Source organism: Balaenoptera physalus, assembly GCF_965194825.1.
Source record: "Balaenoptera physalus genome assembly, chromosome: 2".
NCBI classification, from domain to species: domain Eukaryota; kingdom Metazoa; phylum Chordata; class Mammalia; order Artiodactyla; family Balaenopteridae; genus Balaenoptera; species Balaenoptera physalus.
In genome coordinates this window covers 30131105-30154023 of record NC_138883.1, presented here as the reverse complement: position 1 = coordinate 30154023, position 22919 = coordinate 30131105, and the positions used below count along the sequence as shown (strand labels likewise).

The 22919-nt window shown below is 39.2% G+C and overlaps 1 protein-coding gene across 1 annotated transcript in view; it reads left to right on the top strand.

Moving 5' to 3' along the window:
* Positions 1-22919, top strand: part of RGS6 (regulator of G protein signaling 6) — a 588332-nt gene that overhangs the window by 412842 nt on the left and 152571 nt on the right. The window contains exon 3 of the mRNA XM_082451965.1: positions 8067-8166. Within this exon, the coding sequence (XP_082308091.1) occupies positions 8067-8166 (100 nt within the window). The remainder of the gene's footprint in view (positions 1-8066; positions 8167-22919) is intronic.

Sequence of the window (22919 nt, the reverse complement as noted above, 5' to 3'; positions counted from 1 at the left end):
GTGGTCAGAAAAGATGCTTGATATGATTTCACTTTTCTTAAATTTACTGAAGCTTGATTGGTGACCCGAGATGTGATCTATCCTGGAGAATGTACCATGTACACTTGAGAAGAAAGTGTAATCTGCTGTTTTTGGATGGAATGTCCTATAAATATCAATTAAATCTATCTGGTCTATTGTGTCATTTAAAACTTGTGTTTCTTTATTAATTTTCTGTTTGGATGATCTGTCCACTGGTGTAAGTGAGGTGTTAAAGTCCCCCACTATTATTGTGTTACTGTCGATTTCCTCTTTTATAGCTGTTAGCAGTTGCCTTATGTATTGAGGTGCTCCTATGTTGGGTGAATATATATTAATAATTGTTATATCTTCTTCTTGGATTGATCCCTTGATCATTATGTGGTGTCCTTCCTTGTCTCTTGTAACAGTCTTTATTTTAAAGTCTATCTTATCTGATACAAGTATTGCTACTCCAGCTTTCTTTTGATTTCCATTTGAATGGAATATCTTTTTCCATCCCCTCACTCTCAGTCTGTATGTGTACCTAGGTCTGAAGTGGGTCTCTTGTAGATAGCATATATATGGGTCTTGTTTTTGTATCCATTCAGCAACCCTGTCTTTTGGTTGGAGCATTTAATCCATTCACGTTCAAGGTAATTATCAATATGTATATTCCTATTACCATTTTCTTAATTGTTATGGGTTTGTTTTTGTAGGTCCTTTTCTTCTCTTGTGTTTCCCACTTAGAGAAGTTCCTTTAACATTTGTTGTAGAGCTGGTTTGGTGGTGCTGAATTCTCTTAGCTTTTGCTTGTCCATAAAGCTTTTGATTTCTCTGTTGAATCTGAATGAGATCCTTGCCAGGTAGAGTAATCTTGGTTGTAGGTTCTTCCCTTGCATCACTTTAAATATATCATGCCACTCCCTTCTGGCTTGTAGAGTTTCTGCTGAGAAATCAGCTGTTAACCTTATGGGAGTTCCCTTGTATGTTATTTGTCATTTTTCCCTTGCTGCTTTCAATAATTTTTCTTTGTCTTTAATTTTTGCCACTTTGATTACTATGTGTCTCAGCATGTTTCTCCTTGGGTTTATCATTTATGGGACTCTCTGCGCTTCCTGGACTTGGGTGGCTATTTCCTTTCCCATGTTAGGGAAGTTTTCAACTATAATCTCTTCAAATATTTTCTCTGGTCCTTTCTCTCTCTCTTCTCCTTCTGGGACCCCTATAATGTGAATGTTGTTGCGTTTAATGTTGTCCCAGAAGTCTCTTAGGCTGTCTTCATTTCTTTACATTCTTTTTTCTTTATTCTGTTCCGTGGCAGTGAATACCACCATTCTGTCTTCCAGGTCACTTATCCGTTCTTCTGCCTCAGTTATTCTGCTACTGATTCCTTCTAGTGTAGTTGTCATTTCAGTTACTGTATTGTTCATCTCTGTTTGTTTGTTCTTTAGTTCTTCTAGGTCTTTGTTAAACATTTCTTGCATCTTCTCAATCTTTGCCTCCACTCTTTTTCTGAGGTCCTGGATCATCTTCACTATCATTATTCTGAATTCTTTTTGTGGAAGTTTTTTTTTCTGGAAGATTTTGTTTTTCTGGGGTTTTATCTTGTTCCTTCATCTGGTACATAGCCCTCTGCCTTTTCATCTTGTCTATCTTTCTGTGAATGTCTTTTCTCTTCCACAGGCTGTAGGATTGTAGTTCTTCTTGCTTCTGATGTCTGCCCTCTGGTGGATGAGGCTATCTCATATGACAATATTTTTATATTACTTTATAAGTTTACCTGCAAACTCTGGAACTCCTCACTCCAGACGCCCTCCTTTTCACGTGCTGCCTCTCCCCTTCCGCACCATGTATCTTTTTAAATTATTGTTTTATCCAGATATATGCCCAGGGGTAGGATTGCAAGATCATATGGTAGCTCTATTTTTAGTTTTTTAAGGAACCTCCATACTGCTCTGAGTTTGGATTTTTTTAAACTTTCCGTCAAAAGCATTCTAGGCTGATACAGTGATTCAAAGTAAGTTTAACTGAATACAAGTTAGCAGGCATTGCAATCATTGTCATAGCTAGCACAAGGAATCTCAAAAGTCTGCTCCTGACATTGAAATCAGCCTTTTGAATGGGATGGAGGAAAAGGGTGGAAGTCTTGATGGTTCCCCCTCTGAGGGTCTCTGAAAGTGGTATTCCTTAGTGTTTCTAACTTCTTTGGAACTCATACTTGGCTCTGCTGTCTCCAACACAGGCTACATCCCTGAGTCTTTCTGGAATTTATTAGTCCATGATGAAGAGGAACAGATTCTCTCTTTTACCTACTTTTTGTAACCATAGAAACTAAATCAGTGCCTGGCACTTTGAAGATGCTCATTAAATGTCCACTAAACCAGTAGGTGAAGCTGAGGACATTTAAATGTTGGGAATAGCAGTGTGTGGTGTTTTTAAAAATAAAAGTGAGAAATGGCCTGATCTTATGGAACACATATGGGACAGACCATACTCAGTGGAGCATGCCCATTTTGGATTAAGAAATATGATTATCACTTGCCAGCTCTGATTCCTGCCTCTGGGCTGATAAGATGTGTCCAAAGATTCATTTTCACTCATTCGCAGACACCAAAATAGAAGAGGTTTTTAATGAATGCAGGAGCTGAAGTAACAGTCATTAGTAGCTAGAAATAGGCAACTGATTGCTAAGTCAAGATGAAATGCTTCAATAAAAAAGACCTTCATGCCTGAGGCATACTCTGCCTTCTTTGCTGAAGTTGTGGTGTATTTTTTTTTTTAATAATGGCAACATAGTTTGCCTGTTCTTGACGTTTTCTAATCTTCCACTGAGGAAAGATTGGAGGAGCTAAATAAATTAGTTATCAGATAATTAATTTACACAAACAAAACTAATATTGGCCCTTAGTCATTTCTGTTAGTCATGCCATCTATCCAAACAGAAATGGAGCTGGCCAAGAAAGGGCAGTGTCAAGGCCTCTTTGGATCATGTCTCTGTCTGGCTTCTGATGCCATCTGTCTGAAATGATTTCTAAAAACATCAAAAATCCCTGGTCCTGCCCAGCACCTTTCCCCCACCTTGCACTGCTCAGCACTGGGAAGCGTTCTGCATGGATCCACCTGGCAGATGGGCAGGATGGTAACCCAGGGGCCTGATTGCTGGTCCTATTCCTTCCTCGCAGACACAGCTTTGCACTTGTCAAGTCAGAGAAGTCTCTCATGTTTTAGAACTAGAAATCTTAGTTTAGCAACCAGAGCTATCGCTGTAGAGATGAGGGAAGTGAAGTCCAGAGAGGTTAAGTAGCTTGTCTAAGGTCAACACAGCAAAACAGTGAAGCTGAGGCTGGCATTTCACTTGGGCCTCAGACCAGTGTTCTTCCTACTGTCCTTCTGTGGCTTCAGTTTGTAAAGGGAGGATTGCTTCTCCCCACTCCTCTCTTATACCCCATGGCTATTTCAGTGAATTATGTCTACTGTCCTCATAATATTCCTTTTCATTTCAAAGAAAACCCACTCTATGGTATAGTGCTTTCCATTTTTCCTGCTGTTTGGAAGGATGTTTTACCTGCTTGTCAGTGCTGAGCTCTGAGCTCCTTAGAGAAGGGTGTTTGGTTGTTGTGAGCCATCCAGGCAGAACTGGCTGAGCTGGCCACGTGGTTTCTCCGCATCACTTGGCTGTCAGATAAGGGCCACCTGCTTATTGATTGGCACAGTGTAACTTAGGTCCAACATGCTCCCTGATGACACAGAACTTCAGGGAATTGATGTTGCTATTCTTCAGGAACAAAAGGTACCAGAAGTTAGATGGAACTGAACAGTCAAGAAAACAAAAGTATATACCTCCCGTCTCCCCATTCCCAACCCAGGAGCTGTGATCTGCCAGTAGAGGATAAGTCCAACCATTCCCCTGGGACAAAGAGAGAAAATGCTGAGCAACAAGACGTCAACAGTCATTGGGCCAAAATAAACCTTGAGATGGTTGAGAATCTGATTATCTGGATCAATTTCTCTTTTTTCTCCTTTATCCTCTTAGGACTGAGCTAAACGTTCCCTTCAATGCAAACAGTATTAAGTGCCTTGTATCTAAAAAGCATGTTGGCAGGCACTGGTTGAGGATAAAAGATGAATCTTAGATTTAATAGACAGAGCTTGGGCATTGGACACAGGAAGACTTGGGTAAGAATCCTGGCTTTGCCACTTAATAGCTGTGTGTCCTTGGATAAATGACTTAACCTGTCTGAGCCTTAATTTCAGTATCTTTGTTAAATAAATTTTAAGACTGAGAAAAGTATTAAAATACCTAGGACAGTATTGATAATAACATAGATGTTCTGAAAATGTTTGTCATTATAATTTATATAAGCTCCTGGGAGCCCACTTTTGATCTTTTGGTAGGTCTGTACTCTTAGCATTTCTCCGGAAACCATGAAAAACTTTTCAGAGACAGTATTATTAGCTGATGTCACAGTGGACCATGCTGTGGAGTCAAACTCAGCTATCACAAATTTGCCTGACATAATGTTAGAATAAACCCTAAGAATTTTTAAGCACATCGTGAATGGTATAGATGGAATTTCTGCATTCTTTAAAAGGGTTGGCTTCTAGGATGCCCTACCTCTAAGGTTTATTGATTCTTATTATTTGTTGTGGCTTCATCAATTTTGACAAATGCATTTTTTTCAGAGCCCTGTGTATCAGTCAGCTATAGCCACAATTTTTCTGCATAGCAAATCACTCCAAACTCAGTGGCATGCAACAATAAGCATGCATTTCTCACTCATGAGTCTGCAGGTCAGCTGGGTTTTGACTGTCTAGCTATGGGGTCGGGTCCCTTCTGCTCTAGATGTCTCTCACCTTCCTTGGAACAACAGCCATCTGATGCAGGAGGGCCAGGGAAGGGGGTAAGCATCACCATCCAGGTACATTGAAAGCCTCTGCTCACATCACATTCAATAACATCCCATTAGCCAGGCAAGTCACATGGCTAAGCCCCAAAGTCAAGAAGCAGACTTTCCGCCCACGATGAGGCCAGAACAAGGATCTGGGTGTCTGTTAATTTTGGGGAGGAGTCAAGAATTGGGGATCAGTGAAACATTCTTCTACACCTCTGATGCTGTAAACTATTGCTAGAACATTATCCCCTTTCTGGTCATTTAAGGAGATTGTCCTTTGGATCTAGCTGTAACCTCTGACGAGTGATCTACCTCTTGGTACGTTGTGGGCCAACATAAGAAGATAGGTTTTCTTCTTTAGTAGACAGGTCCTTTTAAGATTCAATGGTGTGATAAAGCAACTAAACAGAGCAGAGGAAAAAAGAATCATGGAGATGTCCTCTGTCAGTTTTTAAATCCAGTCCACATCAGAACAGACTGGAACTTTTACCAACTAATGTCATGTCAGGGGTCTAACTGAATTGAAATATTGGCTTTCCTCCAATTTCCAGTGATTTTTCAGGCCATTTCATAAAAAGCAGCAATGTAACTGATACTTCTGGTTTCACATAGCACACTAGATCAAAAGCATAGATTACTTTGAAAATCTGATCATTTTTCTAGGAATAACTCTCCTTGACTATCAATAAGTAATAAATACTCAAACTACTCTGAATTGTTGCATTGAGTTTAGAGGACAAAAGGTGGGGCTCTAGCTGAGACTATTAACAAGAATGTGGTTGAAAATCCTCCTTATCCTGTCATCTAACAGAATACAGGTCTTCAGAGAATGACCCTTTTTCCTGGTGTGATATATTCAACCACTGCCTAAGGGGCAGGGAGCTTAAGATTCTTTCTCACTATCAGTACTTCTCTGGGAAACCAATAAATATCCAGGGGAGAATGGTCTTCCTGTTTGGCTGCTTCTCTGAGACTCTTACTGGGTGACAAAGCACCCCAGGGTTTAGAAGCCTGATCTCTGGGATATGTGGCTGGGTTCAAGCTCAGATCCACCACTGGGTAGCTGTGTGACCTTGCGAAGGTGGTTTAATCTCTGTGGTGTCACTGATGCTGCTCACAGATGGTCCTCTCCCCTCTCTTCCTGGCACCCAGAAGACTGGATCCCCTGGTTCCTTTGTGGTTGGGTGGTGACTCGTCCTGTCCAAAGAATTGTGATATTATTATAGTAACGTCTGGGCTATAACATGCAATAACTCATGCAAGTCTCCAGAATTCTCTCTTGTCTCTCTAACACAATGAGCAGCAACATTCAAGACGGTGGCTACTCCGTCAGCCTCGGTCCCAGGGTAACTACAATGAACAGAGTCGTCCTGGTGATCTCTGATAGACTTGTATCATGAGAGAAAAATAAACTTGGTTACATTAAACCATTGTGATTTTGAGGCTTATTTGTTACCACAGCTTAACTTAGTCTACCCTGATTGATACACCTCACTAAATCTCAGCTTCTTTATCTGAAAATGAGGATAATAGTGGAATCTAGGCTATGAAGTAATCATGGGAATTAAATAGGATAATATGTCTATAGTACTTAGAATAGTACCTACATAATAAATTCTTAATATATTTTGGCTATTGTATATTATTATTATTATTACGTTATATCTTATGCTAACTTTGTCTCTAACAAGTTACCTATTTCTTTCAAATAAGTTGTTAGTCATGTGATTTGAGAAACTCACTTACCCACAAATTGCTATACTAGTACATTAGACTAGGTGAACTGCAGCTTTAAATTTCTAGACTTAAAATTATGTGACTCTACTCTGGAAGCACTCAGAGAATCCATCCTGGTGTTTCAAATACATTCTATTGCTTAGGGGAACAAAATATGTGATAAAACTAAGCACTATCTTCTTCCCTTTTCCAGTTGCCCTTCCCTACCACTCACCAAACAAAAAGATCTATGTCCTTGTTACAGGTTGCTCTGTATCCTATTCCGAAGATTTCTGCCCAGGAAATTACATCTGGCTTGTAAATTCTCAGCTACAGATTGGTTTCCCAGTTTAGGCACCTACATCCTTGGTAGTCCATCTCCTCTCTCTGTTCTGTGTTCAGTCTATGTACACAGTATCTTGTCTCGTCAATACAATTTCACCTGGCTCCAGGCCGTAGCCCACCATGGTCTTCTCATGGTAGTGTGGTCTTCTCTAGTCCAAAAGGAGAGGATTGTGTTCTTGTTCCATCTTAGTCCTGGCTAAAGGTGACGCCCCTCATGCCACCACTCACAACCATGAGACTTGTCCTCCAACTTCTCCACATCAGCACTTTCCATATCTTGATTTATATTCTTTATTTTTTCCCCTATGTGACTCTGGCTGAATCCTTCTCTGGTCCCAAAGGCAGCCCCGCCTATACTTCTAACAGCAGTATGTTAATAACGTTAGGTTAAACTATAGGAAATTGCCATTTTTAGGTTGAATGTGGCAATTTCATATGGCTCAACCTATATATAAACCCAATTTAGGAAAGAGGAGGAATTTCATCACATACATATTGAATTGCATGTTGGATCCAATCCTATCAAGAATTTCTTGGGCTTCCCTGGTGGCGCAGTGGTTGAGAATCTGCCTGCTAATGCAGGGGACACGGGTTCGAGCCCTGGTCTGGGAAGATCCCACATGCCGCGGAGCAACTAAGCCCGTGTGCCACAACTGCTGAGCCTGCGCGTCTGGAGCCTGTGCTCCGCAACAAGAGAGGCCGCGATAGTGAGAGGCCAGCGCACCGCGATGAAGAGTGGCCCCCGCTCGCCACAACTAGAGAAAGCCCTCGCACAGAAACAAAGACCCAACACAGCCAATAAATAAATAAATAAATAAAAATTAAAATTAAAAAAAAAAAAAAGAATTTCTTTCTCCTTACTTGCTGAACTGGGGGCAAGTGGTTGTTCTTACAGACCATGCTTTATGCTATTTATATATAACCCCCTGGCCTCCCTATCCCCAGCACTTGGCCCGTAGCAGATCCTGCTACTAAGTTTATTGACTGAGGCAGAGGCTTTTCCTAATATCTCTTATTGGCATCCATGTTCCCACATTTTGGCTATTTATAAAGGTACTGTTTACTATTACTTTGTGAGATACAATAACACTTCTTTTCTTTAATCTCTTTCAGATTGAAGACATCATTACAAAGATGCAAGATGACAAGACAGGTGGTGTGCCTATCAGAACAGTCAAGAGCTTTCTCTCCAAAATCCCCAGTGTTGTCACAGGTAAATGTTCTCCTTACAAGATGTTGATGGCAACAAGGAAGTGTTGCTGAAGTGTTGTGTAGCCTTGACTGTGACCTGGGAGGTGTCTAATAGTTTGTGAATAGCAAAGATGATATGTTCACTGTGCTTCTTATATAAAGTCAAGTTCTGATCCTGGTTTCTAGGAAGAAACTACTCTTTGCCAGTCATTAAGAATGGTCTAACCATGACCAGCCTATGGTTGAGGCTTCTGGAAAGAAACAAACTCATTAACAAACTGGCTAGCCCATCAGCCATTTCGCCTATGGGGTGTACACAAGCACAGAAGTATTAAGGAAATTATTTTAGTTTTAAACAAGCTTTAAAAAAAGTCTTATATTCAAATTCTACAAAATGCTTTAAAGTGTTTTAACTCATTGTACTTGAACTCTTGAAAGAAGTGGTTTTAAAATGTTTTTCTGCATTACTTTGGGGTTTTTGTGTGTTTTCTGTGCTCAAATATCTCTTTAAAAATTGTTAATTGTGAAATCTATCAAACACATGGGTATAGTTTCAAGAAGAAGAATAGAACAGGTCACATGTACCACCATGCCGCTTCATAAATAACACATCCTTGGTATCTTAGAGCCTCTAGGGAACGTAGTGGATGGCATCTACCTCCCTTTCTACCAGAGGAACCACTATCTACTTTTATATTAAACAAATTGATGCTTTTCCTCACAATCTTTCCACATAGGTGTGTATCCCTTACTATCCAAACCAATAACCAAATAAATTAAGATAAAATTTTAGATGATTCCCTATCAAAATCTGTCTATTTGCTTTCCCATTTTGGGGAAAATGCACACCTATAGAATGGCTAAAATAAAAATCCTGACAATACCAAGTGTCAGTGAGGTTATGGAGCAACTGGAACTCTCATATGCTGTTGGTGGGAAGGTAAAATGATGCAGCTACTCTGGAAGTTTCTTACAAAGTTAAACATATCCTTACCATGTGACCCAGCAATCCCACTCCTAGGTACTTATCCAAGAGAAAAAAAACTTGCATTCAGACAAAAACTTGTCAATATTCGTAGCAACTTTATTCATCATCTCTGAAGACTGGAAACAACCCAGATGTCCTTCAGTGGGTGAATGAATAAACAGACTGTGGTACATCCATATCCAGCAATAAAAAGGAGAGAACTATTGATGTATGCACCAACTTGGATTAATCTCGAAGTCATTTGTCTGAATGAAAAAAAATCCATCTCAGAAGGTTAGATACTATATGAATCCATTTGTAGGACATTCTAAAAAATAAATAAACCAAAAAAAAAAAAAAACTATAGTGATAGAGAGCAGATCAATAGTTGCCAGGGATTGGGAGTTGGGGGAGTTATGGAATGACAGAACAGTTCTGTATTCTGATTGGGTTAGTGGTGGTGACATGAATCTATACATAGGTCAAGATTCATAGAAGAGCACACCAAAAAAAAAGTCAATATACTATATGTCACTTTAAAAAATAAATGTACTCAGTTGAGGTACCCATAAGTATCCCAACTTATTTTTCAGACTGTCACTGTCTGAACTCAAGTACCAAGTAGATTTGGATAATGAAAGATGCTTGCATTCTTAGTATTCTTTCATTCTGAAATTTATATAAATGGAATTATACCCTAATATTGGCTAGTATATATTATATTTTTTCACCCATTTCTGGATTTTGCTTGATAAAATGTTGTTCAGGATTTTGTATCTATTTTCATGGGCAAGATTGGACTGTTGGTTTTCTTATTTACCCTCGTTGCTGGTTTCAGTACCAAATTTATGCTGGTTTCAGTACCAAATTTATGCTAGTTTCATAAGATGAACAACGGCATATATCTCTTTCATTGACATTGTGGTGTTCTCTGAAAAATAATTTTACCTTTAATCTAGCTTTCAGGTGTTTATTTCAATTATTCTATTTTTATTTATTAAAGTTCCATCTGGTTCTTCTTTCAGTATGCCTGGTCATTCATTCAACAAATATTTACTGGGAATTTACCATTTTCTAAGCATTGTTGGGCACTGGGGATCCAGAAGTAAATGAAACAGGTCAGAATTTCTGCTCTCATGGAATTTAGATTCTAGTAGAGGAGATAAAATAAAGAAGGAAAATTTGCAGAATTTCCGTAGTGATAAAGACCAATGAAGAAAATAAGTATGAAAAGGGGATAGGAGTGTTAAAATTTTGGAACTAGTGGCCAAGCAAGAACTTCCTGAGAAGGTAACATTTGAGTAAAGATGGACGGAGATGAGGGGTTGCATTATGTGGATACTGAGGTAACAAGCATTCCTGACAGCCAGTGCTAAAACTCCAAGGCAGGCGTGTTCCTGGTGTACTGAGGAACTAAGAAGAGGGAACTAGAATAGAGTGAAGAAAAGAAAGGATAATAGAGATGAAGTCAGAGTGATCATGGTGAGCTAGATCGTGTAGCTCCTTGGTCATTATAAGGCCCCTGGAGGACTTTGAGCATGGGGTGACATGCTCTGACTTATGTTTCAACAGGATCACTCTATTGCTTTCTAAGTACTCTGGGGAGTTGGGAGGTTAAGCACCAGATAGGAGGCTATTGTAAAAATGGTGACTCAGACTAGGCTGTCAGCAATGGAGATATGTGAAGTGGTCAGATTCCAATTCAAGCTTAAAGGCAGAATAGTATTTGGGGATAGATCTGATGTAGAATATGAGAGAAAGAAAGGAATTGATGATGACTCCACACTTTTGGGATTGAGTGACTAGAAGAACAGAGTTGCCATTAAGTTCAATGACAAAGACTGTGAATGGGGCAGGGGGGTTGTTTGTTTGTTTAGCTGAAGTATGAGAAATCAAAAAATTCATTTTCATTTTTATTTTTTAATTGAAGTACAGTTGATTTACAATGTTGTGTTAGCTTCAGGTGTACAGCAAAGTGATTCAGTTATACATATATATGTATATTCTTTTCCCTTATAGGTTATTACAAAATATTGGGTTCCCTGTGCTATACAGTAGGTCCTTGTTGGTTATCTATTTTATATACAGTAGTGTGTATATGTTAATCTCAAACTCCTAATTTATCTCTCCCTGCCCTTTCCCCTTTAGTAACCATAAGTTTGTTTTCTATGTCTGTGGGTCTATTTCTGTTTTGTAAATAAGTTCATTTATATCTTTTTTTTTTTTTTAGATTCCAAATGTAAGCAATATTATATGATATTTGTCTTTCCCTGTCTGGCTTACTTCATTTTGTATGATAATCACTGGGTCCATCCATGATGCTGCAAATGATTATTTCATTCTCTTTTGTGGCTGAGTAATATTCCATTGTGTATGTATGTATATGTGTGTATATATATATATATATATATATATATATATATATATATATATATATATATATATATATGTATGTATATACCATATCTTCTTTATCCATTCATCTGTCAGTGGACACTTAGGTTGCTTCCATGTCTTGACAATTGTAAATAGTGCTGCAATGAATACTGGGGTGCATGTATCTTTTTGAGTTATAGTTTTTTCCAGATATATGCCCAGGAGTAGGATTGCAGGATCATATGGTAACTCTATTTTTAGTTTTTTAAGAAACCTCCATACTGTTCTGCATAGTGGCTGCACCAATTTACATTCCCACCAACAGTGTAGGAGGGTTGCTTTTACTCCACACCCTATCTAGCATTCATTATTTGTAAACTTTTTGATGATGGCCATTCTGCCAAGTGTAAGGTGATACCTCATTGTAGTTTTGATTTTCATTTTTCTAATAATCAGTGATGTTGAGCATCTTTTCATGTGCTTCATGGCCATATGTATGTCTTCTTTGGAGAAACGCCTATTCAGATTTTCTGCACATTTTTTGATTGGGTTGTTTGTTTTTTTGATTTGAGCAGTATGAGCTGTTTGTGTATTTTGGAAATTAATCCCTTGTCAGTTGCATCATTTGCAAATATTTTCTCCATTCAGTAGGTTGTCTTTTCATTTTGTTTACGGTTTCCTTTGCTGTGCAAAAGCTTTTAAGTTTAATTAGGTCCCATTTGTTTATTTTTGTTTTTATTTCCATTATCCTGGGAGATGGATCCAAAAAGATATTGCTGCAATTTACATCAGAGAGTGTTCTGCCTATGTTTTCCTCTAGGAGTTTTACAATATCTGGTCTTACATTTAGGTCTTTAATCCATTTTGAGTTTATTTTTTGTATATGGTGTTAGAGAACGTCCTAATTTCATTCTTTTACATGTAGCTGTTCAGTTTTCCCAGCACCATTTATTGAAGAGACTGTCTTTTCTCCATTGTATATCCTTGCCTGCTTTGTTGTAGGTTAATTGACCATAAGTGCATGGGTTTATTTCTGGACTTTCTAACCTGCTCCATCTATATGTCTGTTTTTGCAGAAACTTCATTTTTAGACATGTCAAATTTTAGGGACCTATTATACATTCAACTAGAAATAACAAGTAGGCACTTGGGTTTGTGGATCTAGATTTTTCAGGCAGAGTCTGAGCTGGGACATAAGTCATCGGCATATGGATGGTATTAAAGCCATGGAATTAATGAGCTCACCAAGGGAGTGAGTGTAGGTAGAAAACATAGTCCAAGACCCAAAACTTGGGATAATCTAGTATATAGAGGACATGGAGAAAAGAAGAAATCAGCAAAACAAATTGAGAAAGAGTAGCTGGAGACAAGGAATATCAGGAGGATATGGTTTCGTGGAAGCCAAATTTTCTAGAAAGTATTTGAAGGAAGAGTAGAGTTGATCTACTATATCAAATGTAACTGATAGTCAACTAAGATAAGGACTGAGAATCGACCACTGGATTTAGCAACATTGACTTCACTGCTGACCTTGATGAGTTTGTGTTCCATGAAGCATTGAGAGCAAAAAGCCTTACTGGAGTGGGTTCAAGTCAGAATGGGAGGAGAGTGAGTTGAGGTAGTGAGTATTATTAGCCTTCATAGGAGTTTTCCTTAAAAGGAAGAAGTGCAGTAGTGTCTAAATGGGTAAATGAGATTAGAATACGTAGGTTTTTAAATTAATACGAAAGTCACAGTATGTTTGTATGATGATGGGAGTGATTCAGTAAAGAGGAAAAAATGGTGCAGGAGAAAGAGGGAAAATTCAAGGACTTATTTCAACAAGGAGGTAAGGGATTGAATCTGATGCACAGGTACATGGGTAGCTTTAGCTAGAAACATGTACAGTGTATTCATAGGAGGAGGAGGGAAGGCATAGTAAATGCACAGAGGTACAAATAAGCATAAAGGGGTGGTGGGAGCTTGTAGAAGTTTTCTTCTAATTGTTTAAATTTTCTTAGTAATATGGGCAGCAAAGACAGTAGAGATGTTAAAGGACTGGGAAGAGATTAGAAGCTATGAAATAGTCATTTAAGAGAGTAAAGAGATCGGACTAGGGAAACAGAGTTTTGACTGCTAGGTAGCTTAAAGACCCTCTTGATTATTATTAATATTTATGAATTTAAAGAGAGGCAAATCTTTCTCCAGCCACATTTAGCTCCCTTGATTTCCAGCATGTATCAGGTAGAAAATTAGACTTCATTAAAAGTCCTTAAAAGGCTAAAGCAAGTATGAGAGCGTGATAAATCAAAAGAGAGGCAAGAGCATAACTAAAATGATTGACCATTAAGTTTTTTTTTAAACATTAACTCACTTTATTTTTTAAAATTAATTAATTAATTTTGGGCTGCATTGGGTCTTCATTGCTGTGTGCAGGCTTTCTCTAGTTGCGGCGAGTAGGGGCTACTCATTGTTGTGGTGCGCAGGCTTCTCATTGAGGTGGCTTCTCTTGTTGTGGAGCATGGGCTCTAGGTGTGCGGGCTTCAGTAGTTGCGGCATGCAGGCTCGGTAGTTGTGGCTCGCGGGCTCTAGAGCACAGGCTTAGTAGCTGTGGCGCACGGGCTTAGTTGCTCCGAGGCATGTGGGATCTTCCTGGACCCGGGCTTGAACCCGTGTCCCCTGCATTGGCAGGCGGATTCTTAACCACTGCACCACCAGGGAAGTCCTGACCATTAAATTTTAACCGACTAAGGAGGGAAGCGAGAACATGAGATGGTAAAGAACAGTGAAGAGTAATGATTACAATAAATTTGTAGGTTCCAGTGGCAAAGGAATTTTGGAGCTGGAGGTGAGAGAAAGAGGGTTGGAAATATATGAGGTGGTGATTAGATAGTGGATGTTTGAAATTGAGATTGTAGAGGGGTTGCAATATATTGGTGGTGACAAGATGGAAGGTATGACTATGGGAATAAGTGACTGAGATAGAATGGAGGTCAAGGAACTAAGAGGTCATGATTTTGGAAGATTGAGTTCTCCGGATATTGAAATCACTACTGGGGAGTGTTAGAGAGGGTGCTTGTGAGTCCTTATGGAATGAGAGGCTGGGACCCAGGGATCAGTACGTGACTTTCACAGCAAGGGGTACAGGTGGTTTAACCCGATGTCATGGAAATCGAAGCTGAGTGTTCTTTAGAGAAGAGAGAGGGATTGGAGACAGTCTGAATGAAGCCATGAGAAACAAAGAGGTTGCTTTCCTGCCTTCAAACCCCGAGGGGTATAAGGCATGGGGCAGGGAGGATAGGCACCACCTAAGAGGGCTACAGGGAAGCAGGCCTATTTGGTAAGAACAAGAAGATAAAGGGAATATTAACTGAAAAGGTTGAGGATATTAAAAAATAATCTTACTTATGATTGACCATGTGTTCCAGAGAGTAGGTAAAAGCATTTCAGGAAATGGGGAGTATATGACCTGGGTAATAAATCCACATGATTGCTCTGTACCACGCACTAGGGTAGGCACAAGAGACATGATGATGAGTAAAAACCTGATCTCTGCTTTTCAAAAGCTATTAATCTAGTGAGAGAAACAGATACAGGTAGACCAATAGTTATATGAGCTATGCACTATACTAGAAGAATATTTCTCTGAGGATGTGTATCAGTTATCTATTGCTGTATAACCAACTACCACAAACCATAATGATTTTTTCATTTTTCATGATCATGACTCCATGAATTAGCAATTGGGGCAGTTGTTCTGCTGGTCTCACCCACGTGGCCCTAGTCATCTGATGGTTCATATGAGGCTAGAGGGTCTATGATGGCCTCACTCACTTGCTTGGCAGTGGTGCCTACTCTTCGCTGAGGCTTCAGTTCTCCTCCACGTCTCCTCGTATCCCCCAGTAGGCTAGACTGGACTGCTTCACAGCCTGCTTGTTTCAGAGTTCCAAGAGAGAGAGGATCAAAACAGAAAGGCTTCTTAAGGCCCAGCCTCCAGAACTCATACAATGTCAAGTCCACCACAATCTATTCTTCAAAGCAAGTCACAAGACCAGCCTAGATTGAAGAGGATGGAGAAACCAACTCCATCTCCTGGTGTAGGAGTAGCAGTGTCACATTGACAATAGGAAGACATGATTCATTGGAGACCAATATTCTAATGATCTACCACAGGAAATAATTTTAGAACTAGGCCTTACTCATGAGGAGAAAATGGAGGAAGGTCATTTCAAGTGGAGAAAATAGAATTTTCAGAGGCTCAAATACAGGAAACCTATGCCAGGTTTCAGCAGGGGTGAGCTTGTTTATGTGGCTGGAGTTTAAGATACGGTAATAAATGTGTTTGAGGAGAGGAACACACTGGCGGGACAGCCACAGGAATTAAAAGGATATGAAGTTTAGACTTCCCAGAACTACTGCTGCCAGTGTCTGTCCCTGAAGTGAGCCAAAGCCACCCCCCACCTCCACAGAGGATCCTACAATACTAGCAGATCTTCAAAAACATGCTTATTTCTCATATGAAAAGCAGTATGCCACTTTAAGAATCCCTGGAGCCCTGTGGAGAGGCCAGCGGTGAGGAGCTGAGGTGGGGCTCCTTCTCGGGCGGTAGCCACGCTTTCGGGGGACTACGGCTTCCGCAAGAGACCCTGATCCCCAACCACCGCCGGATGTGGACCCACAAGTGTTTTTGGCCACAAGGAATGAAGTCCGAAGCTGACGGCTAACAGCCTATGGGACAGCAAGACACAAGCAAGGCGGCTGCTGTATACCCTTCAGATTCTCTGTCTCTCTCATCCTTACAGCTGTGGATTCCACATAAAAAGTGATTAAGAGAGTTTCGCCCATTGTTGGAGCCCATAGGGCTGGCCAGCATCCCGCCTCTCCACCAGTGTGTGATGCATTCCTTCCACATCTACCTACGTGAAAGCATCCCTCTGTGATGAGGATGGGGCGGTGGTCCACACAGAATCCAGCAGCAAGAGGGAAGACCGTGTGGCTGACAGGGTCTTGGTGCTCTGGCTGGGTGTCAGGCCTGAGCCTCTGAGGTGGGAGCTGAGTTCAGGACATTGGACCACCAGAGACCTTCCAGCCCCATGTAATATCATTTGGTGAGGGCTCTCCCAGAGATCTCCGTTTCAACGCTAAGACCCAGCTCCACTCAATCACCAGCAAGGTCCAGTGCTGGACACCCCATGCCAAACAACTAGCAAGACAGGAACACAGCCCCACCCATTAGCAGAGAGGCTGCCTAAAATCATACTAAGTTCACAGACACCTCAAAACACACCACCAGAGGTGGTCCTGCCCACCAGAAAGACAACATCCAGCCTCATCCACCAGAACACAGGCACCACTCGCCTCCACCAGGAAGCCTACACAACCCACTGAACCAACCTTACCCTCTGGGGGCAAACACCAAAAACAATGGGAACTACAAACCTGCAGCCTGCGAAAAGGAGATCCCAAACACAGTAAGTTAAGCTAAATGAGAAGACAGAGAAATACACAGCAGATGAAGTAACAAGGTAAAAACCCACCAGACCAAACAAATGAAGAGGAAATAGGCAGTCTACCTGAAAAAGAATTCAGAGTAATGATAGTAAAGACGATCCAAAATCTTGGAAATAGAATGGAGAAAATACAAGAAATGTTTAACAAGGACCTAGAAGAAGTAAAGAACAAACAAACAATGATGAACAACACAATAAATGAAATTTTAAATTCTCTAAAATTAGGGAATCAATAGCAGAATAACTGAGGCAGAAGAACAGATAAGTGACCTGGAAGATAAAATAGTGGAAATAACTACTGCAGAGCAGAATAAAGATAAAAGAATGAAAAGAACTGAGGACAGTCTCAGAGACCTCTGGGAAAGCATTAAATGCACAACATTCGAATTATAGGGGTCCCGGAGGAAGAGAAAAAGAAAGGGACTGAGAAAATATTTGAAGAGATTATCGTTGAAAACTTCCCTAATATGGGAAAGGAAATAGTCAATCAAGTCCAATAAGTGCAGACAGTCCCATACAGGATAAATCCAAGCAGACACACACTAAGACACATATTAAACAAACTATCAAAAATTAAGTACAAAGAAAAATTATTAAAAGCAGCAAGGGAAAAGCAACAAATAATATACAAGGGAATCCCCATAAGGTTAGCAGCTGATCTTTCAGCAGAAACTCTGCAAGCCAGAAAGGAGTGTCAGGACATATTTAAAGTGATGAAAGGGAAAAACTTACAACCAAGACTACTCCAGCCAGCAAGGATCTCATTCAGATTCGATGGAGAAATTAAAACCTTTACAGATAAGCAAAAGCTAGGAGAATTCAGCACCACCAAGCCAGCTTTACAGCAAATGCTAAAGGAACTTCTCTAGGCAGGAAACACAAGAGAAGGGAAAGACCTATGATAACAAACCCAAAACAATTAAGAAAATGGTAAAAGGAACATACATGCCAATAACTACTTTAAATGTAAATGGATTAAATGCTCCAACCAAACGACACAGACTGGCTGAATGGATACAAAAACAAGACCCGTATATATGCTGTCTACAAGAGACCGACTTCAGACCTAGGGACACATACAGACTGAAAGTTCGGGAATGGAAAAAGATATTCCATGCAAATGGAAATCAAAAGAAACCTGGAGTAGCAATTCTCATATTAGACAAAATAGACTTTAAAATAAAGACTATTACAAGAGACAAAGAAGTACACTACATAATGATCAAGGAACCAATCCAAGAAGAAGATATAACAATTGTAAATATTTATGCACCCAACATAGGAGCACCTCAATACATAAGGCAAATACTAACAGCCATAAAAGGGGAAATCGACAGTAACACAATCATAGTAGGGGACTTTAACACCCCACTTTCACCAATGGACAGATCATCCAAAATGAAAATAAATAAGGAAACACAAACTTTAAATGACACATTAAACAAGATGGACTTAATTGATATTTATAGGACATTCCATCCAAAAACAACAGAATACACTTTCTTCTCAAGTGCTCATGGAACATTCTCCAGGATAGATCATATCTTGGGTCACAAATCAAGCCTTGGTAAATTTAAGAAAATTGAAATCGTATCAAGTATCTTTTCCGACCACAACACTGTGAGACTAGATATCTATTACAGGAAAAACTCTGTAAAAAATACAAACACGTGGAGGCTAAAAAATACACTACTAAATAACAAGAGATCACTGAAGAAATCAAAGAGGAAATCAAAAAATACCTAGAAACAAATGACAATGAAAAGACAATGACCCCAAACCTATGGGATGCAGCAAAAACAGTTCTAAGAGGGAAGTTCATAGCAATACAATCCTACCTCAAGAAACAAGAAACGTCTCAAATAAATAACCTAACCTTACACCTAAAGCAATTAGAGAAAGAAAAACAAAAAAAAAATCCCAATGTTAGTAGAAGGAAAGAAATCATAAAGATCAGATCAGAAATAAATGAAAAAGAAATGAAGGAAAGTATAGCAAAAATCAATAAAACTAAAAGCTGGTTGTTTGAGAAGATAAACAAAATTGATAAACCATTAGCCAGACTCATCAAGAAAAAAAGGGAGCTGACTCAAATCAATAGAATTAGAAATGAAAAAGGAGAAATACCAACTGACACTGCAGAAATACAGAGGATCATGAGAGATTACTACAAGCAACTATATGCCAATAATATGGACAACCTGGAAGAAATGGACAAATTCTTAGAAACGCACACCCTTCTGAGACTGAACCAGGAAGAAATAGAAAATACAAATAGACCAATCACAAGGACTGAAATTCAGACTGTGATTAAAAATCTTCCAATAAACAAAAGCCCAGGACCAGATGGCTTCACAGGTGAATTCTATCAAACATTTAGAGAAGAGCTAACACCTATCCTTCTCAAATTCTTCCAAAATATAGCAGAGGCAGGAACACTCCCAAACTCATTCTACGAGGCCACCATCACCCTGATACCAAAAGCAGACAAAGATGTCACAAAAAAAGAAAACTAAAGGCTAATATCACTGATGAACATAGATGCAAATATCCTCAACAAAATACTAGCAAACAGAATCCAAGAGCACGTTAAAAGGATCATACACCATGATCAAGTGGGTTTTATCCCAGGAATGCAAGGATACTTCAAGATACACAAATCGATGTGATAAATCGCATTAACAAATTGAAGGAGAAAAACCACATGATCATCTCAATAGATGCAGAAAAAGCTTTTGACAAAATTCAATGAGAATTTATGATAAAAACCCTCCAGAAAGTAGGCATAGAGGGAACTTACCTCCACAAAATAAAGGCCATATATGACAAACCCACAGCCAACAGCATTCTCAGTGGTGAAAAACTGAGACCATTTCCACAAAGATCAGGAACAAGACAAGGTTGCCCACTCTCACCACTGTTATTCAACATAGTTTTGGAAGTTTTAGCCACAGCAATCAGAGAAGAAAAAGCAATTAAAGGAATCCAAATTGGAAAAGAAGAAGTAAAACTGTCACTGTTTGCAGATGACATGATACTATACATAGAGAATCCTAAAGATGCTACCAGAAAACTACTAGAGTTAATCAATGAATTTGGTAAAGTAGCAGGATACAAAATTAATGCACAGAAATCTCTTGCATGCCTATACACTAATGATGAAAAATCTGAAAGCAAAATTAAAGAAACACTCCCATTTACCATTGCAACAAAAAGAATAAAATACCTAGGAATCAATGTACCTAAGGAGACAAAAGACCCGTGTGCAGAAAACTGTAAGACACTGATGAAAGTAATTAAAGATGATACAAACAGATGGAGAGATATGCCATGTTCTTGGATTGGAAGAATTAACATTGTGAAAATGACTGTACTACCCAAAGCAGTCTACAGATTCAGTGCAATCCCTATCAAACTACCAATGGCATTTTTCACAGAACTAGAACAAAACATTTCACAATTTGTATGGAATTACAAAAGACCCCGAATAGCCAAAGCAATCTTGAGAAAGAAAAATGGAGCTGGAGGAATCAGGCTCATGGACTTCAGACTATACTACAAAGCTACAGTAATCAAGACAGTATGGTACTGGCACAAAAACAGAAATATCAATCAATGGAACAGGATAGAAAGCCCAGAGATAAACCCACGCACATATGGTCACCTTATCTTTGATAAAGGAGGCAAGAATATACAATGGAAAAAAGAGAGCCTCTTCAATAAGTAGTGCTGGGAAAAACTGGACAGCTACATGTAAAAGAATGAAATTAGAACACTCCCTAACACCATACACAAAAATAAACTCAACATGGATTAAAGAGCTAAATGTAAGGCCAGACACTATAAAACTCTTAGAGGAAAACATAGGCAGAACACTCTATGACATAAATCACAGCAAGATCCTTTTGGACCCACCTCCTAGAGGAAGGGAAATAAAAACAAATGGCACCTAATGAAACTTAAAAGCTTTTGCACAGCAAAGGAAACCATAAACAAGACGAAAAGACAACCCTCAGAATGGGAGAAAATATTTGTAAATGAAGCAACTGACAAAGGATTAATCTCCAAAATATACAAGTAGCTCATGCAGCTCAATATCAAAAAAACCAACCCAATCCAAAAATGAGCAGAAGCTCTAAATAGACATTTCTCCAAAGAAGATATACAGATTGCCAACAAACACATGAAAGGATGCTCAACATCACTAATCATTAGAGAAATGCAAATCAAAACCACAATGAGGTATCACCTCATACCAGTCAGAATGGCCATCATCAAAAAATCTACAAACAATAAATGCTGGAAGGGGTGTGGGGAAAAGGGAACCCTCTTGCCCTGTTGGTGGCAATGTAAATTGATCCAGCCACTATTGAGAACAGTATGGAGGTTCCTTAAAAAACTAAAAATAGAACTACGATGTGACTCAGCAATCCCACTACTGGGCATATACCCTGAGAAAACCATTATTCAAAAAGAGTCATGTACCACAATGTTCATTGCAGCACTATTTACAGTAGCCAGGATATGGAAGTAACGTAAGTGTCCATTGACAAATGAATGGATAAAGAAAATGTGGCACATATATACAATGGAATATTACTCAGCCATAAAAAGAAATGAAATTGAGTTATTTGTAGTGAGTTGGATGGACCTAGAGTCTCTCATACAGAGTGAAGTAAGTCAGAAAGAGAAAAACAAATACTGTATGCTAACTCATATATATGGAAGCTTAAAAAAAAAAAAGGTTCTGACGAACCTCGGCACAGGACAGGAATAAAGACATAGACGTAGAGAATGGAGTTGAGGACACGGGGACGGGGAAGGGTAAGCTGGGACAAAGTGAGAGAGTGGCATGGACATATATACACTACCAAAGTTAATACAGATAGCTAGTGGGAAGCAGTTGCATAGCACAGGGAGATCAGCTCAGTGCTTTGTGACCACCTAGAGGGGTGGGATAGGGAGGGTAGGAGGGAGATGCAAGACGGAGGGGATATGGGGATATATGTAAATGTATAGCTGATTCACTTTATTATACAGCAGAAACTAACACAACATTGCAAAGCAATTATACTCCAATAAAGATATATTTTTTTTAAAAAGTATATGAATTTTAACCATAATTACAGATTAAAAATGAACTTTGACTTGTGGATTTTATCCCCAAGGTAATGGACTGCCATTAGAGGTTTTTAAATAGGAGGATAAATCGCATCTATGTGTTAGAAGTGGATGAAAGATGGAGCAGGAAGAGATAGGGAATCTGAGACTACTTAGGGAACCTTTAGATGAGGGAGTCTAAGTAGAAAATAAGGAGTAACCACCACAGCATCAGCTGAAACCACAGCTTTAGAGCCACACCTAATTTAATCTTCACAGAAATCCTGTAAGAGAAGAACTGGTATCTTTTCCATCTTATAATCGGGGAAACTGCAAATTCAAGAGCAGTCATTACTTTTCCTTGTTCACACACCTTGTCAGTGGCAGGACCTGTGCCTCCAGGGCCCACTGTGAAAGAATAGTAAGATATAAGACATCTGAGCAAAAGGTAGAATATAAGATTGATAGGACTTGGTGACTAATGTGAGGCATAAGGTAACTCATTCAAAACTGGATCCAAGTTAACATGATGGATTGAATACATACATCTTTTCTCTTCTGAAATGCCACAAAATCATAAAAAAGGATTTTTTTAAAAGATGTAATCCCAAAGTTGGAGGCCATTATTATAATTATTGAACATGGAAAGTAAACATCATCCTTGGATTAAATGTCCTTGAAAATATAGTCCAATACAAAGGGCAAACAATGCCTCACTCTCAGGATGTACCATTGTGTGAGAGGTCCATGGAGAATTGTTTCCAAACACAAGAGACAATAACCACAAAATTCAGGAATCTGAAAAGCATATGGATGAATGGTAACTGACAACAGCCCTGAGAC